General features: G+C 36.8%; 6 protein-coding genes across 12 annotated transcripts in view; 3 read left to right on the top strand and 3 right to left on the bottom strand.

Moving 5' to 3' along the window:
* LOC104800201 (indole glucosinolate O-methyltransferase 4-like) overlaps positions 1–6569 on the top strand; it is a 6816-nt gene extending 247 nt beyond the window's left edge. Inside the window, exons 2-5 of the mRNA XM_010522959.2 lie at positions 4437–4789; positions 4932–5242; positions 5863–5927; positions 6067–6569. Of these exons, the coding sequence (XP_010521261.2) occupies positions 4437–4789; positions 4932–5242; positions 5863–5927; positions 6067–6366 (1029 nt within the window). The 3' untranslated portion in view covers positions 6367–6569. The remainder of the gene's footprint in view (positions 1–4436; positions 4790–4931; positions 5243–5862; positions 5928–6066) is intronic.
* A 1705-nt stretch (positions 6570–8274) lies between these two features.
* LOC104800203 (protein disulfide isomerase-like 1-1) lies at positions 8275–11698 on the bottom strand. The gene is made up of 10 exons (XM_010522961.1): positions 11458–11698; positions 10978–11008; positions 10600–10887; positions 10322–10510; positions 10082–10207; positions 9575–9712; positions 9347–9466; positions 9127–9244; positions 8920–9032; positions 8275–8827 (listed from the first exon to the last, which is right to left on the bottom strand). Exons 1-10 carry the CDS (start codon positions 11628–11630, stop codon positions 8597–8599), a joined length of 1527 nt encoding a protein of 508 aa, XP_010521263.1. The 5' UTR covers positions 11631–11698; the 3' UTR covers positions 8275–8596.
* Positions 11699–12619: 921 nt separating this feature from the next.
* LOC104800204 (aspartic proteinase Asp1) lies at positions 12620–15430 on the top strand. 3 transcript variants are annotated; one of them, XM_010522962.1, is made up of 9 exons: positions 12620–12922; positions 13328–13445; positions 13549–13775; positions 13943–14176; positions 14261–14399; positions 14498–14695; positions 14808–14880; positions 14961–15048; positions 15180–15430. In XM_010522962.1, the coding sequence occupies exons 1-9, from the start codon at positions 12750–12752 to the stop codon at positions 15289–15291; spliced, it is 1362 nt and encodes a 453-aa protein (XP_010521264.1). In that variant the 5' UTR covers positions 12620–12749; the 3' UTR covers positions 15292–15430. The 3 variants fall into 3 exon arrangements, with proteins under 3 accessions (XP_010521264.1, XP_010521266.1, XP_010521265.1); XM_010522964.2 differs by having other exon boundaries at positions 14961–15101; positions 15214–15304; XM_010522963.1 differs by having other exon boundaries at positions 14961–15101; positions 15180–15272.
* A 122-nt stretch (positions 15431–15552) lies between these two features.
* On the bottom strand, positions 15553–22218 carry LOC104800205 (kinesin-like protein KIN-7C, mitochondrial). Its single transcript, XM_010522965.2, has 23 exons — positions 21909–22218; positions 21673–21770; positions 21401–21490; positions 21211–21263; positions 20889–20954; positions 20758–20811; positions 20025–20084; positions 19771–19849; positions 19335–19402; positions 19151–19213; positions 18906–19010; positions 18726–18830; positions 18461–18568; positions 18243–18377; positions 17837–18019; positions 17513–17683; positions 17079–17282; positions 16848–16988; positions 16629–16754; positions 16470–16520; positions 16317–16364; positions 15966–16235; positions 15553–15876 (listed from the first exon to the last, which is right to left on the bottom strand). The coding sequence occupies exons 1-23, from the start codon at positions 22166–22168 to the stop codon at positions 15631–15633; spliced, it is 2784 nt and encodes a 927-aa protein (XP_010521267.1). The 5' UTR covers positions 22169–22218; the 3' UTR covers positions 15553–15630.
* A 720-nt stretch (positions 22219–22938) lies between these two features.
* On the top strand, positions 22939–25677 carry LOC104800207 (replication factor C subunit 5). The gene is made up of 9 exons (XM_010522966.1): positions 22939–23201; positions 23725–23941; positions 24093–24172; positions 24263–24422; positions 24546–24627; positions 24766–24895; positions 24988–25051; positions 25138–25206; positions 25323–25677. The coding sequence occupies exons 1-9, from the start codon at positions 23015–23017 to the stop codon at positions 25420–25422; spliced, it is 1089 nt and encodes a 362-aa protein (XP_010521268.1). The 5' UTR covers positions 22939–23014; the 3' UTR covers positions 25423–25677.
* Positions 25678–26109: 432 nt separating this feature from the next.
* The window catches only part of LOC104800208, a 9521-nt gene continuing 9164 nt past the window's right edge, over positions 26110–26466 (bottom strand). For all 5 annotated transcript variants that reach the window (XM_010522968.2, XM_010522969.2, XM_010522967.2 and 2 more), the window contains one exon: positions 26110–26403. In XM_010522968.2, the coding sequence (XP_010521270.1) occupies positions 26242–26403 (162 nt within the window). In that variant the 3' untranslated portion in view covers positions 26110–26241. The remainder of the gene's footprint in view (positions 26404–26466) is intronic.

A 26466-nucleotide genomic window follows, 5' to 3' on the forward strand; every position in this document is an offset into this window, starting at 1 on the left:
GGCCAGTCGCAGCGGCTGGTGAAGGCGCGTGGCTCTCATCTTCCGAGATAGCGCGTCGGCTCCCCACCAAGCCTACCAACCCACAAGCCCCCGTGTTGCTGGACCGCATGCTTCGGTTACTCGCTAGCCACGACATCGTGAAATGCCGCACGGTTCAGACCGGAGAGAACGGTTGGACCGGAGAAACCGAGTTGGTTTACGCAACCAAACCGATTTGTCGGTTCTTTCTGAAAAACAATAACCAAGACTCCGGTTCTGTTGTCCCACTGTTCCTTATGACACATAGCGACGTCTTTATCAAGATGTGGTAACTCTCTCCTATTATTTACTTTTACTTTTTTTTACCTCATGTACGTAAAAATAGACAAGTCTCTGTCTCATAATGACTGTATACGCATAAAGGGGAAGAATATATATATACACACACACACACACACATATTTGTGATGTTTGTTGGAATGATTTGTGTTTATGTTTTTTCGTTTTATATGATCCCGTTGGTTTTCGAGGTTCAATTAACAGGGAAAATTTTAAATAAATATATGAATTTTTTTCTCACAAAAAATATATCAATTTGCAATATTCTCTTATACGAAGTTTGTAAATATGGAAGATTTGTAAATATCGAAAAAGAAAGAAGAAAAATGAGTTTAGAAATATTTAGAGTGTTACAAGTAAATATTTATTCGAATCTTACCAATAAATATATATATTTTTTTATCTTCTAAATAATTACTTGTTCAAATCTTACAAAAATAAATTCATGTATTTATTTATTGGTAAAATTTTGAACAAATCCATGTATTTATTTGTAATTTTTCTGGATTATATTTGTATTTTGTATCAAATTTCTTATGCATTTTACAAAAGGGTTCATTGCTCATAAAAATAGTATATATAATATCAACCGGCTTTATTCAAGACCGCTACTGCAAGAGTTGTCTTTTTCTTTTTGGACACTCTCATATTTGTTTTTTTTCCCAAAGAAATTAATTAATTTGGTCCACATAATTTCGCACTATATATATATAAATATATATAAAAGGTTGGTTATTAAAGGCGTGAGAAATGAATGGTGTCTGATTTTTTCTCTCTTTTTCGGGTCCTAGCATAAATAACTAGAGATGGAATTATGTGGAAAAGGCCAAATGGAAATGTGGAAAAAGGCGCAATGTTCGTCAATGGTCATGCATGTTCGCATCACCCGGCCTAAAACGACTTGAGTGTCGGTAGATTCATACCACCACAATAATAATAATAATAATAATATTAATAATAATAATAATAATAATAATAATAATAATAATAATAATAATAATAATAATAATAATAATCAATATAGAAAACGAAACGTTCACCAAAAAATATATAGAAAACGAAACACTAAGTTTACGATACTTCCATGTCCATTTTGTATGTGTATTAGTGTATACACGTACACACTAATTTGGATAATATTAGTCAGTTTTAAATATCTTTTTAGCTTAAAATTAACATATACGTTACAAAAAAATATTTTTCCTAAAAATTCTCTTTAATTAGTTTATTTTTTAAATATTGTTATTTTTTATTAACTATGATGGAATATAAGTAAAATTGGAAAAAATATAAAAAAAAATACAAAAAAATCTACAAATATTTTTCATTTTAAAACAAAAACTATTTTAAAACGTCATATGGAACCGAGAAATTTATTATTCTTTTGCTTTTTTCTCTCGAATTTCCTTTACAATTTTAAAATTTACAGACACGTGGCAGAGTTTATGGAACTTGAATATCTATTTCTAATGTCACTTACCTACTTAGTGGTCCAAAAATGCGAACGTGCTTCACGCGTAAATGCTTGTGACTTTTCAGTGTTTTTTTATAGTGCTTTTGGAAAGTGAGATTTTATAATAATAATAATAATAATAATAATAATAAGAATAATAATAATAATAATAATAATAATAATAAGAATAATAATAATAATAATAATAATAATAATAATAATAATAATAATCTATTTCTATTTCTAAGTAATCTATATAATACATACGAATTTTTATTATGACACTTTTATGTTTCAGCATTTTTAAACAAAAAAAGAAACAGAGTTTTTTTGTACAAACTAACAGTTTGTGTATGGACTATTACGATATTATGTAAATCATTGTTAATTTCTTAATTTGGTATCTTATGATATCATAATTAAATATTAGTTTTGCGAATAAATACCAACTTTTTGGTATTTCAAATCATATTGTTTCATCTCATAAAAACGTTCGAGTAGCTTAATCATACACTGTTTAATAATTATATGTTACCATTATTATATATGATATATTTAGATCGCATAATTAATTTTGTAAATTACTAATTTCCTGTGAAAATTTTCCAGAAATCAAATTTTTTTGTTTCCAAATATTAAAATATAAACAAATTTCCATTACGAACTCTTGAAATAATTTATTCAGTTGAATTTTCTCTCTTCCGTTTGTTTTATTCAGTGTTTCCATTTCCCTATTTTTTTCTCTTTCAAGGATTTGCATCTTTTCTAATTATAACGAGAAGGATTGTTTACGGATAAATTTGTTGCATAACGGATCATTAATGATTATATTGAGTTGATTAGTGATATATTGAGTTAATTAATTATATATTATTTCTTCAATACTTTCTATTTTAGCCCCTTTTTTAAATTGTAATTCCATGTGCTTTTTGTTTCAATGTCGTGTTTCTGCTTTGATTTATCTCCACCAACCAATTTTATGATAAGATTTCTTGATAACATACCGATATCTTATCAAGATCTTTGTCGTTAGTTTCTAATTCACGATAGGATATTATTTTCCAATTTTTCTATTTTTGTCCTTTAATTCACGATAAGATCTTATTTTCCGATTTTTTATATTTATAATTCACAATAAAATACCGATATCTTATCAAGATCCGTGTCGTTCTTTCCTAATTGGCATTATATCAAAAATATCTTCTATTTACTATTTTGACATTAAAACATACCTTTTTTCAACTATGACCATATGATCCAAAATATAATCTTGGTCACATTGGTCATAACATTAAATTTTTAATATTTTTATCAAATGATTAGTGAGATATATAAAGTATAAATATAATGAATGAGTGTGATCATCATAAATTTAACGTTACGCCCAATATGATCAAGATTATATTTCGGATCACAGTTGAAAAACGGTATGTCTTGAAATCAAACTAGAAAATAGAGAGTATATTTGATAATGCCCATTTCTCATTCACCATAGGATCCTATTTTTCATTTTTTTTTATATTTTTCTTTCAAAGTATTTTTTTTTCATGTCTTCATATATTGGACTTACATGTATATATAATTCTATACCGTTTGTTTTATGTATATTCAAGTTTTATTTTATCAATATATAAAATTACTATTTTTACAACATTTACCACTATTAAACCATCACTTGTTGTGATCTAATTACGTTTTGGTGTAATGATTTTTTTATAAGAAGATTTGAGATCAATGAACAAGAATCATAAAAAATCCCATAAAAATTCGAACTTTATGAAATATACCAAAAAAATATATATCAATTTTTAATTTGACAAATAAATATATCAATGACAAAAAATAAATACATCAATTTTTGGAATTGAAAACAATTTTATACATAATCTTTATTTACACCATCATCGATTATTTTATCTAAATTATTTTATAAATAAATGTTAACAATGTTTTAACATTTTTTTATTCAAAAATAATTTTATATTCGAATTATGTTGTTCAATTTGAAGAGTTCATATAGGTTTTTGGTACACTTTAATTTAAAGATTTTATATATTTATTTATAAATTTTAAAATTGATATATTTATTATATATTTTATAAACTCTGTATATTTTTTTATAGATTTTACCTAAAAATTCTATTTTTTTCAAGACAATCTATATTTTTTCCATTTCACTTTTTAAACACCGCAATTTTTTTTGGGGAACCACTAATATGTATATATATATGTATATACATATGATGCAATGTTATGCGTTCTTCATCATATTTTAGCGGTGTTTTGTAGCGATATGATGTCTCTGTCTACATATATACATACGTGTCACACAATGAAGGAAATTGTGCCCATGCATGCATGCATTGAGTGACACGTCGATAACATTTTCCATAGACGCCTACGATTTTTTTGTCTATAAAAGGAGCGAAGATCAAAGCTCAAACCACAAACATATTTGCTATATTTCTTTACCCTTTTTCATTTACTTCGATTTCCGTTGAGCGTAAAAGAAAATGGACATCATCAATGTTCTTGAACCATCCCTAAACCCTAACCCTAATCTTACCCTTAACGGAAACAAAGAATCATCGCTAAACCCTAAACCTAACCCTATCATTAACGGGAATAACAAAATAGAAGAAGATGATGACGAGGTGGGCATTAGGGCCGGGAGGATAACCAACGCGATTGCGTTCCCCATGGCTTTGAAAACCGCTCTGCGTCAGCAGGTGAAGGCGCGTGGGTCTCGCCTTCCGAGATAGCGCGCCGCCTTCCGATCAAGCCTACCAACCCACATGCTCCCATGTTGTTGGACCGCATGCTTCGCTTGCTCGCCAGCTACGACATGGTCAAGTGCCGTACGGTTCAGGCCAGAGAGAACGGTCGTACCGGAGAAACCGAGTCGGTTTACGCTACCAAACCGATTTGCCGGTTCTTTCTGTCCAACAATAACCAAGACTCCGGTTCTGTCGTCCCACTGTACCTCGTCTCACAGAGCGACGTCTACATCAAGATGTGGTATCTCTCTCTCTCTCTCTCTCCCCCCTGCACTTCATACACGTAGTAATATATACGTCATATTCACATTGAAAAACTCTTGTATATATGCCATAGATAACGATTCTTCATTAATTATATCCATTTATATGTTCACGTGCAGGCTTCATATGAAGGATTTGATATTGGATGGAACCGATCCGTTCACACGCGCCCATGGCGTGAGCCTGTACGAATACTTGAGGAGGAACAAACCCTTCCACGAGCTGTTCCACAGAGCCATGGCGGAGCATTCCACCATGATCATGAAGAGGCTTCTAGAAGTTTACAGAGGATTCGAAGGTGTGAACGTTCTGGTCGATGTGGGAGGATCTGATGGCACTTCCATTGCTCTCGTCACCTCAAAGTATCCTCGTATGAAGGGTATCAATTTCGACTTGCCCGATGTCATAGCAAAGGCTCCTCCTTTTCCCGGTACGGTATTCTCTCATTCTTATATAACTATTGTAACGTGTTCCATTTCATGCATGATACAATATTACACGTAGATGGTATTACATACTAGAAGAAAAATACTCGTGTTATAGACATATATGTGTGTGTATATATATATCAATCGATCATCTCCTTTTTTTAGGCGAGTAGAGTCATATTTTTTATAGTTATTGTAAAAAAAAAAATTGGATTTAAGAGCCCGTTTATCACAAGCTACAACTCGATCGAGCCACGAGTTGATTCGTGAGACTAATTTTTTAATTTTTTTTAATAATTCGAAATTTTACAGAATATTTGATCCAACTCTATCTCTTAGCAAAAGGGTATTTTATGATTTTTTTTTGTATAATATATTTTAGGAAATTTTAAGAAACTCATGTGAATATTTTCCACTAGCTGGATCATCCAACCAATCGTGGGTTTTAAAAAATATTTTATTTGCATACTATCGTCATTTTATTACTTTTATTTTTGTAAATATATATTTTTTTATTATTTGTTCGGCTTACGAGTTAGGCGAGTTGAATTAGAACTAAACATTTTTTTACTCGTTTAAAAACAAGCGGGGCTCGTATTAATTATAGTGCGTTTGGTCGCAGGTGTGGAACATGTGGCCGGAGATATGTTTGTTGAGATCCCGAAAGGGGATGCCATCTTCACCAAAGTAAGTTTATTAATTATTCATTACCAAAAAATAAAAAAGTTTATTAATTATTTTTTCACTGCATGAATATTTTAGTCTATTTTAGAAGCGTTCATGAAAACCCTAATTCTCTAATTAATTATAAACTCGGTCAATATAGAGATCAATCCATGGATGGGACGACGAGAACTCTGTAAAGATTCTTAAAAACTGCTGGAAATCGCTGCCGGAGAAAGGGAAAGTGATCATCGTGGAGACGATCATCCCGACAAACCCCGAGGGCGGAGGCGAATACTCGAACTTCGGGTTCGACATGGACGTGCTGGTGTGCACGCTGTTGGGCGGCGGAAGGGAGAGGACGCGGGCCGAGTTCGAAGCTTTGGCTAAGAAATCGGGTTTCGCCCGTTGCGAGTTCCCTTGCCGTGCTTACTATTGTTGGGTTATTGAATTCCACAAATAAACATATACATATATATATATGCTTGAACTAAAATATATGGGTGTGTATTACTATATATATATATATATATATATATATGTGTGTATAAGCTATGATTGCAGAATAAAAAAAGGGAAGAATGTAATTCCCTTCACGACATTACTGATGTATAATATTTGTCATTTCCCATTTGGTATTTAATTTCATGTTGTTGTCTTGTATCCTTTCATTTCCTATTTTGTTTGTCCTTTGCCCTAAAACATACGTCCAAAACGCTTGGAATTTATATCTGTTTTGAATGGAATTTAATTGAATTTACATTTTTTTTCCTAACGGAAAGTCAAGGATTGTGGAATATTTTATTTATATTTGTTATTAAACGATACATACATATATACACACACTAATTCCGATCAAAATATGAAAACGACGAAGAGATGAAAACTAATAAATATTCATATATATATATATATATATATATAATGGACCACCGACAGGTGCAAGAGCCTAGATCTCACTACTAAATGCTAAAATACGCAAGTGGACCCACATATATACACGTGTAAAATATTCAACAGAACACTACAAACGTTATGCAAGCAATTGAGTTCTATATTTCTATTTCCATGGCACATGAACCAAAATATAATAATAATAATAATAATTCATATATATGTATATCAGTATATGCATATATATATATATCGTTTATTAATTCTTCCATTATTTATAGATAAATTAATATTATATATATATACACACATAAAAGGTTACTTGCCCATTATGTTTTGGTTAAAAGTTATTAAATTTATTAATAAAAATGTTTGTATTATATTTAATCTATTTAATATATTAATAAATAATAAAGTGTACTTAAAAAATGTTTTAGATCTGAAAATCGAAAATTTTAGAAAAAAAAACAGAAGAAAAACATAATTTAAGTTTTATACGAGATCCCTGCTTTGAAGATCTTCTTTTTAATGTTTGATGAAAGGTGTTCCGAACGATTATTTATCTTTTTATAAATGTATTAAAATAATAATATCGGGAGGCAAAAGGAGAAAAATAAAAGAAATGAAAAGGGTAATCGGATATGTCATAAAAACAATACCATTTTAAGCTCATTTACCCAAAGTAAATAATGCGTCTTTTTAATTTTTTTTTCTGGGCATTTATTAGCTGAGCCACACATTTGAAGATAGAAAAAAATAAATTACCGGTTGACAAATATCGAATATAGACCGGAGACCGGTTCGGGTGTACGGTTATAGAATATCCGGATCTTTTAAAAGATATTCCATCTCGGCTTCGTTTTTTTTATACCAAATTTAATGGCAAACCTTCAATCATAAATCCTAAACTAATCAAAACCCTAATCAGACAAAAAAAAGGGTGGGTGATGTGATGAAGAGAATTTTCCAACTTTTGCATATGCTTGATACCCAAAACTAACCAACCACGTCCAAAACCTCGAATCCAAACCATAGATTCAGATAACATATCCCACCACCAAACCGAATATTCGATTTTTGAATTTTTGGCATTTGATTTGAGTTCAGTTCAAAAATGATTTGGTTTGACTCTTTCGATTGTATAAAATATATAAATGAGCTATTATATCATATTCGATTCGATTCTAAAATATTCAGTTTTGTAAAAAAAATACAATTTAGAGAGATTCGATATAGTTCAAATCAATTCTGAAAAACCATGCCGAAATGTCCCCATCTTTTAATGCCGACCCCCAAGGAAACAACAGGTTTTAACCAAAGAAAAACCCTAACTTGTTTTTCACGTTTTTACCAAGGATAAGCCCTAACGTGTTCTTCACGTTTCACTGTACGTTTCATTATTAGAGTGAACAGTTGAAACCACAACCGATTGACGAGAGATCGGTTGGCGGTATTCCACTTCACAAAAACACCCAAGGATACAAGTTCCTGCTCGAAGGTTTTGCCTCAAAACCAAGTTTTATTCCATGGAACACAAAACCAACAAGGAGATTATTCAAAAAAAAAAAAAAAAAAAAAACCTAAAGACAAAATGAAAAAAAAAAAGGCGAAATGAGGCGGCAGATGAACAAGTTCAGCAACGTCACTCTGATAGATTAAAGAGATCCTCCCCTAACTCATAAAAAGTCTTGTTGTGTGTGTGTGTGTGTTGTATTCCTCATTACTACCATACTAACTCTATAGCAGCGAAGAGTAACACACCTTCCACCTTTCCTACCTCTCTTTCTCTCTCTCTCGGTTTAGAGTTCGTCCTTTGCGGGCTCCTCCTCCTCGGGTTCCTCGGTTTTTGCTTCCTCCTTAGGTTCCTCAGCTGCGGGTTTGTCCTTGTTTTTCTCGATGAAGCTTATTATGTCTTCCTTTGTCCTGTCTCCGTCGTACTGCACAATGTTTCCACTCGATGACCTGAAGTATATTGTTGGGAAGCCCTTCACGTCGAATGTCTCGGTCGGGAAGTCGTTTGCGGTGGCGTCCTGTAAACGGGATAGAGGAAAATCGGGTAAATGAACACATACCATCGAGTAGGACGAGAAACTCGGATGTATATGCATGTAATAAGACTTACTAGTTTTGCTATAACGACATTCGGGTCGCTCTGGAATGAGACGGCGACTTCGTCCAAGATCGGGGCGAGCTTTTGGCAGTGTCCACACCACGGGGCATAGAATTCGAGGAAAACTGCAAGGAATTTAGTAGTGATTGGGAAATCAGTTTCCCGTTTTCTGGATCAAGCTTCACATGTTGGGATAGAACAACATTTGAATCCACTCACCGTTCTTTCCCGAATTGAAAACCACGTCGTCAATGCTTTCTCCAACGACAACCTTCACTGGCTCGTTGTTTTCAGTTGGAACGGGTTGAGACTTTTTGTAAGCCGCAACTTTTCCATCCTGCAAATATTGCAAATATTTTCTTCAGTTAGAAGCGTATACAGACTTTTGCAGTTTAAGATTTATTTCCTATACCACAAAAGTTTTGCACAGAAACTTAACCTTGAAGTCCCCCAACCAGGACTCGATTTGGTCCACCTCCAAGTTTGCTTTCAAATATTTCTTACCATCGTTAGACTGGATGACAATGAGAGGAACCTGGCTCTCTTCGAGTCCAAAGTACTGTTTTTCCAAAGCAAACAAAAAGGAAAACAGAGAGAGAGAGAAATCGGCTCAGTAATGTGTAGACACACCAGGATACGAGATGGGGCAGAGACAAGGAACACTAACCTGGAAAGCGTTTTGACTGTTCTCAACATCTCCCAGCAGGAAGCTAAGACCTTTTCCCTTGTAAGATCTAGCAACTTCATTGTACTTTGATTTGAAAGACTCGGCAGATTCGCCAGTGAAGTTCATGAAAAACATTGCCTGAATTTCAAAACATTGCCCATTAACACAGCAAACAAAAATGGACTGCAAGTCATGTATCACATATGAGATACAGAAACAGAGAAAACATATGCATTCAGAAGGTCAACTAGGGAACTGAAATACTATCCGAATCCAGCTAAAACATTATGTTATTGCAGCATTTTACCACGTCACAGCATCACTGAGTTAAACATTGTGCCATCACAGGCACCACAAAAGAAAAAGCTTTGATCTTTCCAACAGAAACTAAGCTACCAATCAATCGCAACACCATTCCGTACCCTTTCAATTCAAAATACTTATCGGAAACACTAGTTGGGCATAGTGGATATGTCGATATCAGCAATAACATGGCGACTAAGTTACCTTATCATCAGGGCTGTCGAAGAACTTGATAACGTAAGGATGGTTGGCTGGATCACTGTCAAAGATGGTGACAATCGGAATGCTAGATTCCTTGACAAATTTCTCCATCGCTTCCACATTGAAATCCTGATTGCATGAAACATAAATAAATTATATATGACATTAAACCCAGGTTATCATCAACTATAAAAAATGATTTCTCATCAATGTAATGTACAAACTGGAATCAATCTGCTATACCTTGGATTCAACAAAAAGTTCATCAAAAGGCTTGAATAGCCTAACAAGAGGTCCTGCAACAGATGACTCTCCACGTGGAAGGAACTTGGCATCCGAAGTATGAGCGAAATCGTAGTCAGCACGCATTTTCTCAGCAAGAGCCATGAAGCTGTCATACTCCTCACCGGATAACTTGGGGAAAACACCAACCTAAAACAAAAGCAACAGACATTCATGCTGGGAATTTCAAGATCAAGAAACGGTGGAGAAACCAAGAAAGGAACAGAAGAGACACTTACCACGACAACCTTCTTGTCACCGACAACCTCGGCAGCATCCTCAGCTGACTTAATTTCAGCTGAAGCAGGGCCACTTTGCTTCTTCAAGTAAGCAACAATGCCCTCAGCTTCACGAGGTCCATTGTAGTCTTGAGATGATTTTCCTCCATTTCTCAGAATCTTGATAGTGGGGAAACCCTGAATCTCAAACTGGTTCGCGAGCTCTCTGTTTGCTTCCTCGCTGGCATCAACCTTGGCGAGAACGACCGGAGGGTCATGGCTGCTCAACTCAGATGCAGCCTTCTCGTACTGTAAACCAAAATATCAACAATAGTTATCGAAATCATCGGGTCTCCATTCACAAATCCTATCTAAAAGATCGAAAAGCGAATCGATTACCTCAGGAGCAAGTTTTTTGCAGTGTCCACACCTGAAACAGAACAAGAATGGGTTTAGGAGAGTGAGCTCTAATGATAGAGGACAAGATCGAATACATCCACGCATCAATTGAGAGAGGAAGTAAGATTACGCATCATTGTACCGAAAACAGGATCGGTAGAAGATCACATTCATATCTCACATCAAATACGATACAATATCAAATCAATTGATGTAGATCGCACCATTCAACCTCAGAATCACAAACCATAACCAAAACCCATGCTTCATGAAACGGATCAGCTACGATATTTCAGAGCAACCCATCGAAACAACAAACGTAATCAGACGCATGCAGACCCAGAAAGCGCGAGAACAAGGAAAAAAAAATCAGATCCGGGAAAAAGACAAAAAGGGTGATCCGTCAGATTCACGACGCAAATCAAAGTCAAAAGTTAATTCATCGAATACGATCAGAGAAAGCGAGATCCATCGCAATACCAGGGGGCGTAGAACTCGACGACGACGAAATCGTGCTTGCTGACGGTATCGGTGAAGTTAGAGTGATCCAGAGTTAACACGAACTCCTTCGTCTCCGCCTCCTCGGCTCTTATAGAAGAGAAAACCAACGAAACCAGAAGGATCGAAATCCACGCAGAAACTCTTGACGCCATTGTCGCTCTCTCTTCTCTCGTTCTTCCCTCTCTCTCTTACCTGCGAGAACTCCGTTTGAGATTTCAGAGGAACAACTTAGAGATATTTATCAACACATTGTGGAAAAAATACTGTCTTCTAAATGGTCATAATTTCCACGTGGCGAATTCTCATTGGATAGAGCTCGTCATAGGTTTTACAATTTGGCAAGGAGTTAAACATAGTGTCTTGACTTTAGCCGTTACTGATTGTTTTCCTTATTCAAAACTAGCCAAATAAAATTATGAGGGAGAATAATTGTCTACATCAAGTACAATTCGTAACGGTGCTCTAACCAATACCTTGTCGCCACGTCACGAAGGTGTACATGTGGCGCGTTCCCTTTCGACTTGTCTCGCTGGAGTTTTTCCGTCGTGTAGGGAGATGGTCCAAAATAAAATTAAGAACATTTATATCGTGAAGAATAATGGATGATTCCGATTTGATTTTCCCTTTTCCATGAGTTCTCTTATATCATATTTACCATATTTATATTCTTAAAAATATTCTTAATAATATTATTTTGATGTTTTTCCCTTTTTATAATAGTTATATGGAGTAATTTTGTTGAAAATCTATGGCTATGTTTGACGAATATACTAAAAGATGCACTAAAATATTTAATAAGTAATTTTTTTCAATATAGTAATATAGAAAACTGTAATGAATAAATTAAAATTCATTTTAATTTTATATAATTATAATTATTAATATATTCACGATTGCCAATTGAATAAGATAAACCATCTAGGGTTTGTTAATTTTTCATAATCTATTATATTCATATGTTTAAAATATATAGCCCAACTAGTTGGGCCTAATATGGATCCCATGGTGGACCGACAGAGAACTACGGACCTCATTCATTGCAATCCGCGCGTGGCGGACACGTACTCAATCGCGCGTGTTGAATGAAACATTGCCAAATTCCGAATTCAATTAATTGATCGATCGCCATGGGGATGGGAACTCGAAATCTCAGTTGAAAAAAAAGGAACTTGTCTCTGTCTCTGTAGCAGAGAAGATAAAAAAGAAAGGAACTTTTTTTTGGGGATTTGGTTAAACTTTTCAATCTGTATCGCTTTTTGGGTGACAAAAAGATGAATCGAAAACTCAACACGAGAAATCTGCTTGTGGGGCTTTACTTGCTGTTTGTGTTCTTCGTCCTCTGTGCTTGCTTCGAAGCCGCAGAATCTACGAAAGAGAAGTTCGAGGATTACCGGTTTGGTTCCTCCGTCGTGTTTCCGGTCTCCGGCAATGTTTACCCTCTTGGGTACGTTCTGTTCTTCTCCGAAATTTCCAAATATGTCGTTTTTCCCGAAAAATGTGGAAAACCCACTCGCGTTTTCATGGTTTGATCTTCTCTACTCCTTGTTCTCCTTGATTCTTGTTTCGGATTGTGTCCTGAATGAGCAGTCTTGGTGACTCTAGAGATTATATTAGTTTATTGATGTTTGGTACTTGGTTTCTCGATCGGTTTTAGCTGATTAACTATTTGCGTCTGTCGGATTTTGAGTTTGAGAACTCTTATTTCAATCTTGTTTGCATTTGTATTATTCATTTGATTCAAACTCTTCTGTTTTGCTTCTGTTTCTTGACTTCGAAACGGTTCTATCTATCTGTTTCATTATGATTTGAGTGATTGAAAATTTCATCTTTTGTTGTATGAGTTTTTCAGGTATTACTTTGTATTGCTTCACATAGGAAACCCACCAAAGCTATTTGACTTGGACATTGATACAGGCAGTGATCTCACTTGGGTTCAATGTGATGCTCCATGCACTGGTTGCACAAAGGTTGAATCTTTTCTGTCTCTGAAACTAAAAAACATGAACCGGGCCTAGAGAATTCCTCGTTGAATCCGTTGTTTATGATCGGAATGCAATCCTTGTTTTACAGCCTCGTACTCATCAGTACAAGCCCAAGAGAAACACTCTGCCTTGTTCACACATGTTATGTTCTGGCCTTGACTTGCCTCAGAGCAGACCCTGTGCTAACCCGGAAGATCAATGCGACTACGAGATCGGATATGCTGATAACGCATCATCTATTGGCGCTCTAGTAATTGACGAGTTTCCTCTAAGACTTGCAAATGGCTCCATAGTGCATCCCCAATTGACCTTTGGGTGAGTCTTTAGTTCATTTTTCGTTTCAAAGATAAGCAAACACGAAAAATGTGGAATGTAACGTTGGTAATAGTTCTGATACAATGGAATCTTACTCAGATCTTGAAATATTACTACCGCCACAGGATCTTTACATGATATTGAAGGTATTGTCCTGTTTTTTTCAGATGCGGGTATGATCAGCAACACCCGGGTCCACACCCTCCGCCTCCAACTGCAGGAGTTCTTGGTCTTGGTAGAGGGAAAATAGGCATGGCGATGCAGCTAAATTCAATGGGTGTAACAAAGAATGTGATCACACATTGTTTAAGTCATAAAGGCGGAGGTTTTCTATCAATTGGAGACGAGCTTCTTCCTTCATCTGGAGTTGTGTGGACTTCACTGTCTCGTAATGCTCCAGAGTAAGCAATATTTGACATTTTTAGTCCTCAGTATTCATATTTTTACACCATCTGGTAAATTCTCTTGTGTGATTCTTTTTATAGTAAAAACTACATGGTTGGACCAGCAGAGCTTCTCTATAACGGCAAGAGTATAAGTGTGAAAGGCCTAAACTTAGTTTTCGACAGTGGAAGCTCATACACCTACTTCAACAAGAAGGCATATCAAGCGATTCTTGATCTGGTAAGAAACAAATCACGAAAACTAGGGTTATATTCTTCAAAGAAAGAAGAGAAAGAACAGTCTAATTGTACGAGCACCTGCTTTCGCGTATCTCTTAGATAAATAAGGATTTGGATGGGAAGCCTTTGACGGAAACAAAGGAGGATAAGAGCCTTTCGGTCTGCTGGAAAGGCGTAAAACCTGTAAAATCGGTTCTTGATGTCGCCAAGTATTTCAAGACATTGACATTACAGTTTGGGACAGGAAAGAATGCTCAGCCTTTCCAGATTCCACCTGTCTCGTATCTCATTATCACTGTGAGTAACAAACCGATGCTGATGATAAACTTAAACAGGCAAATGGTTTAATGGGTTATCTCCTCGAAAGGCCGGCCATTTGCTGAAGCTGATTCTTCTCTTTGGTGTTCAGAAATATGGAAATGTATGCTTAGGAATTCTGAATGGAACAGAAGTTGGGCTTCATGGGTACAATATAATCGGAGGTAACCTAAACTACCAATTGCGCCTTTCGGGTTTATACTCAAATTTCTGAACTCTTTTTCCGCCTTTTTCGTCGTCTTAGACAACTTTTTCCAAGGCATGATGGTGATATATGACAACGAGAAGCATCGAGTTGGATGGGTTCCTGCAAACTGTGATAGGCTTCCCAAGTTCTGAACTCTTTCCACCTTCCCATTTTTGCTGTTCATTCACCTATAATATCGTATGATTTTCTAACTATCGTACATTTTTTTTTTCTCTTTTTTGTACATCGCATGATCACATCTTGTGTTATGGACAGTGTGGATCGTGATTATAAAAGAGATATTTCGCAGCCTAAAGCAGCCGGATTTGGTTTCTTAGAAGAGCTTTTCCCTGCAAGTGACGGTTCTCGGGACAATGGAGAGCTTTGACGTGAGACCAGATAAAATGAAACAGAGATTTTGTATAGGAACAAAGAAATATTTTGTGGATATATATATATGGTGTATGTAATCCGATGTACAATCAAACAATTATCGATGATATAAGATTGCACTTTTTGTTTCCCTACGTCTCATCCGGCATCCATTGCCTTTGAAGAGCTTAACCCGAGCATCTTTAAGAGATTCTCAGGAATTATTGATTATCAAAGGCATAAACCCGGGTTTGATCTCTCATCCTTCCTCGGTTCCTTTTTTTTTCTTTTTGTTTCGTGTTTCCTCCAGATGCAAACCTTCTACTAATGTGTTGCTTGTCTGAACAGCGTTAGGTCAGTAATGATTGCCGGAGTTCTGTCCGAAGCTGCAAGACATGGAACTTTTGCTCGTGAATTTCACGTTTTCGTAACTCAGTCTGGTAACTTCTTCTGCCAGGTTTTGGAGTTCAAGTGCTGCAGCAGAAGCCAACTCTTTCGCATAAGAAGCTTCTTCTGTGAGTTTCTTGTTCTGTTCTTCAAGTTCATCTTTTTCCTCGGCCAATCTCATAATCTCCTTCTTCAGATTCTCTATATCCATTGCCTAACAGATGTAAAATCCGATAAACGGGTGAATGCTACTAACTCGGTATCTAGAAGAAGTTGCGCAAGAACGGGGCATGGTTAAGATACCTGAGAGTTTAGACTTAGAGTTGTCTCATCCTTAATCTCTTTGGTCTCTTCCTGAGAAAATATTCTATTTAAGCTCATAACGCTTGTCGGTGTTCCTGCATCGACATAGATTTCTAGCTCTTCGTTGTTTCGGTTGAAAGAATTCTTCACTGATGATCCATTTCCTGGATTTTGCTGAGGATGTTGATATGATGATATTCTCTCGGTTAGGGAATCGAGTTTCTGCCTTAGTAGGATGATCGTTTCTTGCATCTCAGCGTTCTCTGATTTCTGTTCATGTTAGATGATAAGAAGCCGGAATGATAAAAATTCTCATATTGAAACAGGAAATCGGCTGAGGAATCGTCTTACAGTAATCTGCAGCTGCTCTTGAAGTATCCTATTGTCTGCAGACTTGATCTTGAATAGGCATTTCATTACAAAACATTCATGTCTCTGAGTTAGAGAATGTGATTGGTAATGGTAAGGAGTCATTAGAGGAACCAGAAAGGGTTGAGTACCTACCTCGAGTTCAAAGATTTTCTCGTTCAGTTGCGTAGTGAGCTTGGAGAGAGCCTGTATATAGCACAAACGAGAAACAGCAAAGAAATATTATCCGAGATGCATTTGGATTGGATATGACACATCCATGTTATATTTCTCTCGGATTGTTTTCCACCTTACCTGTGAAATTTCATGAGGGTTATTGGTATGAGGGGTCATACTAAAAGATCTAATCATCTGTTGCTCGAGAACGCGAATCTGATGCTTCTTTTCATGGATTTCGTCTTCCAGCTTCTCCATCTGGTCCTGCATTTGAAACCGTACATGTTAAAGAAGCAACACTTTGGATGCTGAGAAGTTGGGACACTTTCTATCAAAGATCACACGAAAAAAGCTCACTCTGATTTGGGAACCTTCGGGATTGTTAGCTGATTGATCTGAAAGCCTTTTCAATGAGCTGGTGTTCAATGCTATTTCTCCGACTAAAACTTTCATCTGCTCGTGAAGAAGATCCCTTTGATCGACACTAGCACTTCCAGTCTGTTGCAAAACATTCAGCAGATGAACACGGTAAAAGATAACACGGTGACCACTTACAAATCCCTGAATGATCAATAAGAGTTCTCTCACCAGAGCGGTATCTTCTGCTTCAACAAGTGCACCAAACAAGTCACGTTCAACAGTTCTGTCCGGAGAAGACTTGATAGTTGTTTGATTATCCCTTCTTCTACTGAACGATTTTGTTTGCAAACTTTTAGTGGAAGATGTAGGAAATCTTCTTGCAGAGCTTTGGTTATCAGTGGTAGGTGAATTTCCAGACAAACCATCAGTTTTCTGTATCATCATGTATATTAAAGGAATACAGATTATTGTTAGGCAGTGGTGGAAAAGGATAATCAATTTTGAAATAGGCTACAAGCCTACAAGAAATCGTGAACAATTGCACATAATTGTTCCTGGCAAGCAGAAGGGGTTCACTTCTAAATTCTGATTAAACCGCACCAATTTCTCTAAATAAAATTTGATTCTATAAAATAGGGTCGAGGAAGTATAGGAAAACGTACTTTCATTTTTAGCCATCCAAGCATTCCACGGCTCTTGTTCCTTTTCAGATCCTTAGCCGTCTGGTTAAGATGGCTAGTGTCGTCCCTGCGATCTTTTGAATCTTCAAGGCCTAAGTTTCCGGTTTCTTCATTGGCCGCATTCTCCCGTCTTCTATCTGGCAGATATGCCAGCTGCAGGATATTGATGGAGACATATCATAAATTCAAATAACTGCAACTGTGCTAGCTTTTACAAGATATAGGTGTTGATATCACATGACACAGCGGCAGACAATACCGTAGTTGCAAACAAATTAAGATTAACAAAACCAGATATATACATACCTCATCCTCTCCAAATGAATGCCTCCATCTATAGGCAGGTTTTCCAGCAGTACTTGACTGCATAGAATTTTTTGTTGAAACCAAAATCAGTTTTGTCAAACGCTGAATTCTTCCCATTAGAGCTGCTTTGGCTTCTTCCTCTTCCTCTAGCCTTGACAGAAGTTTAACCTGACCGGCCTCGAGCTGGTAATACGTAGAAGAGCACAATGAGAAATAACAAAGGATACTTATAGGATGCATTTTATTTACAGATAAAGCAAAAAAAGGGACAGAAATTTGAAGTAATGTTTCAATTGCATCAAAATTTCATTTGAGCTTCTTGCCAGTATCAGATGAGAATTAAGTTTTATCATTTCTTGGCTATAAGGGAAAGAAAAACACATGAAGAGCTATCTTCATGCAAAACCTGGAGATTTATATTGGCCAAATCTTCTTGGTTAGACATGGACGTGGACATCCCATGCTTCAGTTGCTGAAGTTCCTCTTTTAAGCACGATATTTCTTTCTGATACTTTTTTATAAGCGACTTCTCATCCATAATCTACATCAGAACAGTAAATGATATTAGGAAGTAAATTTAAATGCCACTCTGTCATAAGTATTAGTTCTACATATCCAGTCCACCTTATTTCGAGAAGCTTTGATTTCAACATGCTTGCACCTCTGAGCAAATTTCAGCGTGTTGTGTGTTTCTTCACTGGTGCTGGTAGCAGGTGTGATGGTGCAAATGAGCTGAAAGAAGATTAGAGAAATAACAATGTTAGTAAACTCGTTTTAGAAGAAGAAAAGCTATGTTGACGGAAGCTCTATGATACTTGCAAGAAGACCATAACTGTGACATTCCCATCAGATAGTTGACTTATTTCAGGGGATAGCTCCAAAAACTTACTGATACATGTCCATGGCCACTAAGTGTTGACTGTAAGAGACGTGTAAGTTTTGAATCCCGATAAGGAATATGGCCTGCCTTGGGGTCTGTGAGTTTAGAAATAACCTGCAGGGGAAGACTAGCAATGCATCAGATTTACCGGGAGAAAGTTGGATTAAGACTGAAAGATAAATTTCTTACAGTGCCAAGGGTAAGTAGACTTTTATTGATGCAGGAGCCTTCTTTCCTTCGAATTCCACTTGTCTCAGCTTTAGAACTCTCAGATCCTGCAAGGTCAATAAGGTGCTGCATGGAACCTAGAGTCAGATATTAGATATCTACAAGGTTGTAGAAGGAAAAGTCAGACTACACTCTCAGGCAACGAAGAATGACATTAACTTCTAATATAAAAAAGAAGAAATTAGTTAGTATGGCCAATGAACTACCAATTGAGAAAGAGTAACATCTTCTCCATTCTCTCCCTTTCCATGTGGACTGCTTTCTATGGTCTGAAACGTACATTACATTCAAAGTGAAGAGTAAGAGGACAATATCATAAGGAACATTCTAAAGCATATTAATGGCAAAAATAGAGATAAGACAGATACAATTCAAAATTTTAGTAGTTACCAAGGTGAATATTGTGTGGCTCCGACTGCTAAAAAGATTGACATTGTTTGAACCAACATGCCTATGTTCTGCAACGATTCCGGAAAAGGCACCATAACCCAAACACTAATAAGAAAAATGATAGAGAGGCGTGACCTTATTAAGAGCAGAAGTTACAAGGCAAATAATTTGATATTGGATTGTAATACTAACCAGTCTATACAACCACTAGGGAAAAACGATGCTCATGTGAATTAATAAATCGCAAATAAAGGATATCATACGAGAATCAGCAGTATACGGGAAGTAGATCATAAGCGTAACTATCTGATTTCTTAACACCACTCCTGAAAAAGATATTTACCAAACATAATAACCAAACTATAGGCCAACAAAAGATGGTCAGACACTGCAGATTACCAAGTATCTCCCTCCTACCTAATACATAGTTTTATACCTTCTCCAGAGGCAATGAGAGATAAAACATGCGCTGGGGATAATACAACTTCCTCTTTTATACCCTCCACATAGGTACCCTACAAACATAAGCAAACAGTCTGTAAACTGTGAAGAAAAAATACAATGCAAAGAGATCGGGCCAATGAAATAAGAAGCACAGCAGTGGTAATGCGTTTGCTGCTAAAAAACAAAATGAATGGTCCAACTGTAGAACCTTAGTGGGTTATCTCACAGACATAATCAACCAATTACCTGAGAGTCCTCTCGTATTCTTAGATTTTGTCCTGTTGGATCCAGTAAGTCATTGATGACCTGAAAGAACAATAAAATACAGATTCAAATCACACCACAGGTGTTGCATGATAGACATAACTGGCAGTTGATCATTACTTTCAGGCCGAACAACAGCCGATTATCTCTTCACAGTTTCATGTCTTTAGGTACACCCCTGAACCTCAATACTATCTGTACCAGGAAATTAACTCCATACCATCTTTCACATGTATTGGTCTAGGTAAGACTGTTAGGAATAATATGATTCAAGTTCTTGTACAGATTAAGACAAACAGTTTGTGTAGTTAATGTGTAGCTATTTTTTGTATTTGAATTTAAAACTACATTGGAACTTACTCAAGGCTATAAATGTGTGTATTTGTAATGATCTGATGTAAGGTGTTGTCGAAAAAACAAAAAAGAAGTTGATGTGGTATACTCTATTTCTAAACGAAAGATTCTATCACTCTTAAAATCAAAGCAGAGAAACATAAAAGAAAGTTTTTTCTTTGAGAGGAATTTGAGGGAACAAAAAAGACAGAAACAAACTTGAGGACTAAAATCAATAGCATCCCTCTAACTTTCCAGGTAACTTTAAGTCCAAGATGCACCAGGACACCAATTTCTTAGAAACTTTTGTTACTAAGGATACAGAATAAGATAAAAAAAATACCAGCAAGGTCATATGAATAAATAGAGAAATGGGGCATACCTCATTGTAAATCTCTAGATATGAAACACGGAGAAGGTATTCCCGTTCTGGTGTCTGGAGAGCTCTAACATGATTAGTTAATGAAATGATAATAATATCAAAGAGAGACACGAACAAAAATAATCTAACACCTCTTGAATAATGCCGAAAACATCTTTCACTGCCAATGGAATGATTCCAGGTGACCTCTGCTCCCCCTGAAGGGAAGCCATAAGACAAGGTGTATCAGCATAGATGCACAGGAGGTGAAGGATATGGCCACCTATGTTTGTTCTACTTGAAAAACATAGAGAAAAAAAGGAAAGAAAAAGCATGTCTAGTACAATTATGGCAAAATATTATAGGACAAAGGATCTTGGAAGCCTATGTATAGTTCAATGATTCACTACGTCGTTGACAAACATATTGCTGAAAGAGACAGAACATATGATCAACCTTTTACTAGGAACTTACATGCATCGTGTGAGTCTTCCCGCTACTAGTAACACCATAAGCAAACACAGTCCCTGCACATAAGCAAGGAAGCCTTTGTCAAACAAAAGATTCCAAAGTGAAACCTTTCTAACATCATACTGCTTGAAGAGTTAACAGTGGATTCCTTTTAGAGCCATTACAGAAGAACATCAAGATAGATGTCATATACCATTGATCCCTTGCATTGCCCCACTAACAACATGCTGCGCTGCAATGTCATAAACACGGCGAGTAGTGGTTGCAGGACCAAATACTCTATCTGCACAGAACACCAATACACGTCAACCAAATCCAGAGCAAATAAATGCAGAACAACGATCAAGTTTCTTTTTTTTTTTTTTTTGAACAGCGAACAAGTTTCTATCAGCAGATATTACCATTTCAACGATTAACTCGTAATTTCTAGAGAATCAAAATAAGAGTCGCCAGAATCACACTAACCAAAACCATAACAACTAGAAGGGTTGTGCTCATTCCGTATAGTATAGTCCCCATCTGCATACCACGTAAGAGCATCTCCATTATTGAGCTCCCGAGGACTATTTCAAAGAACCCAAAAACAAAAACAACAGAAAAAGATTCAATAACCAAACACAGCTCCAAAAGAATCACCACGGCTGAACTAAACGACAAAACATCGATCTCCGTCACAACACACAAATAATGAGATACAGTACCTGAGAGGACGGAACCGAACCGTGACCGTAATATTTTCCTTCGGCTTCGCCGTAACAGCCGCGGGAGAGGCGGCGAAGGACCTGTCGCTGAAGGAGTTCGACGGACTCGCGGCGGAGCATGGAACTGGAGTGGAAGAGGTGGTCGGAGAAGCGGAGAACTGAGAGGATGGAGTCGCCGGCCGTCTCGGTGGAGCATCCGCCGGCGATCGCCGAGAACGTAACGGCGAGATTGTGGAGGATCTCTGAGACTTAGCAGACATTGTTAGAGAGAGAGAGAACAATGGAGGTCACATGCCGGATTTCTTATACTCCCTCCAAAAACCATGCTTTAATTTACTTACCGGCGAGTGTCATAATTACAGAAACACCCATAGATATTTTTTCCCTTAATATCCCTACATATATATATATATATATATATATTAAGAGCCAAACATATTTTTTTTTAGTTCTAAATCTCAAGAAATAACATTTTTTTTTATTTTAAATTAGAAACTATACTTTTGTTTCTTATGAAAAAGAAAAAATTAGATTTATTCGTTAAAATAGTATTTTTGTCAATGATAGAGAATCATTTCCGTTGATGAGTACGTTAAAACGCATCTATCATTAGTTGGTTAGAAAGTAAATTATTTAGAAATTTTCCTAGATTTTATAAAATTATTTTTTTAAACTACATTTGGAAGAACTAACAGTCAATCAATAGATTTAAATTCTAACAGTAAAATAATTATTTCTGACATAAAAATATAAAACAATTAGGTGGGTTGGTTAAAAAAATACTGTTTTCTATGTAAATTATTAAATCTAAAATAATATAAATGCAATATTTAAATGGTAATAATGGAGAGAGAGAGATAGATAATGTAAAAATATATAATAATGGAGAAAACATATCTGTCAGAACTGAGTAAATTATCACCAAAATGGGCCCGAGCCAATGGGCCCAAGCCAATGGGCCATCCTCCTTCTTCGAGGGTAAAAGTGTAATTATACTTTGAGCAGAGAAAAATGTCAGCTTCCTCAAAAACTAGAACTTGGCGCCATCGGAGAGGGACGATACAGAGAGGGAGAGAGAGAGTGCGACGTAGCGAGAAGCAGTTGCTATGGCGGAGGTGGATTCCGCGATGGAGATCGACGTGGAAGAGAATCAGCAACCTCGTAAGCTCATAAACAAGGGAAAAGCCGTCGCCATGGGTTCGTCGCGAGAGAGCAAGGCGACGCCGTGGGTCGAGAAGTATCGGCCTCAGTCTCTCGAAGACGTCGCTGCTCACCGAGACATCATCGATACGAGTAATGGCCTTTACACACACACTTGCTCTCTCTCTTCATGTTTTCGTTCGCCTGCGCTAGGGTTTGCTTCTATTTCCGGAATTTGATTTAGCCGTCACTGTAATCTGCTTGTTTCTCTAGATAACCCACTTGATAGTGCGAGAATCTGGCGACGACGGCTGGGTTGTTGGTAGAAAATATGGAAATTATGGCTCTATAGTTGGGTCCTTTTCGTTTTACGAACGGATTAAAGAAGAAGGAAAAGAACCAATTGTGTCTCTGATGATGTCCGTTTCTACTCTTTTAAGAAGCTAAGGCATTGTCCCTCTGTGAGTTGAATTTGGCAACGTGTTGTGAGGGACACATTGCTTTAGTTTCTAAAGTTGATATCTTTCTAGTGCCTACAGAAATCGATCAAGCTTACACCTTTTTACAAGGTTTATCGTGCATATGTAGTTGCTTGTCTCATTTGGATATCGGAACTAATGCTCGTTACAGCTATTACCTGAACTCAACTTGAGTGTTGTTTTGTTGTCTCAAATAGTTGATAGGTTGACGAACGAGAACAGATTACCTCATCTTCTGTTGTATGGTCCTCCTGGTACGGGCAAAACATCAACGATTCTAGCTGTTGCCCGGAAGCTATATGGAGCCCAGTATCATAATATGATTCTTGAACTAAATGCATCTGATGATAGAGGGATTGATGTTGTAAGGCAACAGATTCAAGATTTTGCTAGCACACAGAGCTTCTCATTCAGGTATATGTGTAATCCTAGTAACAAATCAGTATTGGCTCTTAATCTGGAATCATGCTTTTGGCATGTGTAACTGTGAGATCACACTCAATAAAATTAGATATTCTTTTGCGTAAGAAGTTAGCATAGAATAAGGACCGAATCTTGTTTGCAGCGGAAAATCTTCGGTAAAGTTGGTCTTGCTAGATGAAGCAGATGCCATGACGAAAGATGCTCAATTCGCCCTGCGTAGAGGTAAAACTTTACCCCATTTCCTAACTCTCTGGCCTTTGAAGTTTTAAATATGTAACTCACTTATTCGCCGATTTTGTTACGTTTGCCAAGTAATTGAGAAATACACAAAGAACACTCGGTTTGCTCTCATCTGCAATCATGTCAACAAGATCATCCCAGCTTTACAGTCTAGATGTACTCGATTTAGATTTGCTCCTCTTGATCCTGTTCATGTGAGTCAACGTCTCAAGCATGTCATTGAAGCTGAAGGGTGAGGATTAAGTTCTTTTGGTTTTCAAAATTCTATGGTTTTCTCCCCAACTCTGTCTTGTTTTTGTTTAGTGTTCCTTTTGTTTATGGCCTTTCTCGTGTTTCCCTTTCCTGACTGAAACAGGCTTGACGTAACTGAGAGTGGTTTATCGGCCGTTGTACGTTTGAGCAACGGGGACATGAGAAAGGCTTTGAACATTTTGCAGGTCTGGTCAGAAAAACTGATAATTATACACTTAGTTCGCTGACTTGATCTGTAAACCCAGAAACGGGCACAAAAAATATTTTCAGTCTCTGAAAATGGATCTGCGAGAAATTTATAACCGATTTCTTTTTATGAGCAGTCAACACATATGGCTTCTCAGCAAATAACAGAGGAAGAGGTATATCTATGCACTGGAAATCCATTGCCCAAGGACATTGAGCAGATATCTTACTGGCTTCTGAATGAATCCTTTGCCGAAAGCTACGAAAGTATGGAACCACCATAACCAATAACGTTAATGTTCTTCTCTCTTCTTACGTTTAATCCGCTTTCATAACTATTTCCTGGCCTATCTCTGTAGAGATATCCGAAATGAAGACAAGGAAAGGACTGGCCATTGTTGATATTGTCAAAGAGGTGACAATGTGAGTGTTATATTTCGTGGTATTGCTTCTCTTTCAACTACTTCTGGGTTAACCCATGTCTTACTTTCGCACAATCGATCTAACAGGTTTGTTTTCAAGATCAAGATGCCGTCAGATGTCAGAATTCAGTTGATCAATGATTTAGCAGACATAGAGTTAGTACTTCATGCCGAGATACTACGTTAAATAACAATACCCAAAGGAAAAGAAAATAGTTTTGCCAGTCTGTATCCATGAACATTACATAAATTCTTGTGGTTGATATTTGCAGGTACAGATTGAGCTTTGGGTGCAACGATAAACTGCAGCTCGGGGGAGTGATTTCGGCATTCACCCAAGCACGTTCGGTCTTAGTTGGTGCTGCAAAATGACCAAAATATTTCCTCAGTCAGTTGCTTTTATCTGTCCTTCCTGTTTCAGCATCCACTTGCTTACTTGTTTGGTGTTTTTTTTAGTTTCAGTCCACCAAGATAAGGTGCATTGGGGACTGTCTCTTAACACTTAGCAAATGCCATTTTGCCTTTGTGACTGTCCTCAAAGGCTTGGGTTTTGGTCTGATTTCAAGTTATTGAATTCTCCTGTAGTGAATGCGTTTGTATTATCTATTAGATGGCTCTTTTGCCCCTCTTCTCTCCCCTCACCGTCCTTTGGCCTCGCCTCCTCGACTCATCATTCGCACTCTCACACTTGCCCTTGTCGACCAAGTACCTGAGTCTTGGCTGCATCTCGCACGTACATTGGTCTCTGTACCTCACATTTTGCAAGTACCTATATCTAACTCTCATACGTTTGAGATCAAATATGACCAAGAAACGGGAGGGGCGAGACCAAGATCATATACACCCGAAAAACTTGGGTCGTTATCCATCTCTAGCAGATTCAATGCTCATGTATTCCGAAATTTACACTTTAACATTGTTTCAAGAATCACAGCACTTCGTGCTGTTTTAGCTTCATGCCATAGTTTGGTAGAGCAGAAGAGCAACCTTTACACAACACCTTTCTTCTACTTTGTGGAATTTTGCCTATATGTCCCTCCCCCCCCCTTGCTCCCATTTTTCCTGCCACAACTATCAGGAGCAAATATTAAACACAGAGTCTCGTACCGATGTGCATTAATCCGTGACTCGAGTCACAGTGCATTGCTTCGAGGAATCGAGATGGAAGAAAGCTGTTTTTTTTTTGTATTCTCAAGTGGTATCATCAGATGTCCGACAAGACCATTCAATCTCGATTTCGAGCGACCTAGAAGAGGCACCTTTGTTGCTGTCGTGATTCAAACTTAGAGATCCACTGTACACTCCCTCCGTCACAACTTTGTCTATTTGGATAGTCACACGTCCTAATGTCGTCTGCAAACCAACAACATGATAACGATGATATATATACAAGCTTACAACATTGAATTCTTTCCC

Source organism: Tarenaya hassleriana, unplaced genomic scaffold, assembly GCF_000463585.1.
Source record: "Tarenaya hassleriana unplaced genomic scaffold, ASM46358v1 Cleome65, whole genome shotgun sequence".
In the NCBI taxonomy this organism is placed as follows: domain Eukaryota; kingdom Viridiplantae; phylum Streptophyta; class Magnoliopsida; order Brassicales; family Cleomaceae; genus Tarenaya; species Tarenaya hassleriana.

Bases quoted from the DNA above. Each gene is read 5' to 3' on its own strand.
- LOC104800203 (XM_010522961.1), bottom strand. From the start codon at position 11,630: ATGGCGTCAAGAGTTTCTGCGTGGATTTCGATCCTTCTGGTTTCGTTG. The intron at 9,467-9,574 runs GTTAGTGTTCCT...TTGGAAAAACAG, and splicing joins ACAGTCAAAACGCTTTCCAG to TACTTTGGACTCGAAGAGAG. The intron at 8,828-8,919 runs GTAAGTCTTATT...TCCCGTTTACAG, and splicing joins ATGTCGTTATAGCAAAACTA to GACGCCACCGCAAACGACTT.
- LOC104800204 (XM_010522962.1), top strand. From the start codon at position 12,750: ATGAATCGAAAACTCAACACGAGAAATCTGCTTGTGGGGCTTTACTTG. The intron at 12,923-13,327 runs GTACGTTCTGTT...TGAGTTTTTCAG, and splicing joins GGCAATGTTTACCCTCTTGG to GTATTACTTTGTATTGCTTC. The intron at 13,776-13,942 runs GTGAGTCTTTAG...TGTTTTTTTCAG, and splicing joins CATCCCCAATTGACCTTTGG to ATGCGGGTATGATCAGCAAC.
- LOC104800205 (XM_010522965.2), bottom strand. From the start codon at position 22,168: ATGTCTGCTAAGTCTCAGAGATCCTCCACAATCTCGCCGTTACGTTCT. The intron at 21,771-21,908 runs GTACTGTATCTC...TCTTTGAAATAG, and splicing joins GTTCGGTTCCGTCCTCTCAG to TCCTCGGGAGCTCAATAATG. The intron at 21,264-21,400 runs GTATATGACATC...GCTTATGTGCAG, and splicing joins GGCAATGCAAGGGATCAATG to GGACTGTGTTTGCTTATGGT.
- LOC104800207 (XM_010522966.1), top strand. From the start codon at position 23,015: ATGGCGGAGGTGGATTCCGCGATGGAGATCGACGTGGAAGAGAATCAG. The intron at 24,628-24,765 runs GTCTGGTCAGAA...TTTTATGAGCAG, and splicing joins AGGCTTTGAACATTTTGCAG to TCAACACATATGGCTTCTCA. The intron at 24,896-24,987 runs GTATGGAACCAC...CTATCTCTGTAG, and splicing joins CTTTGCCGAAAGCTACGAAA to AGATATCCGAAATGAAGACA.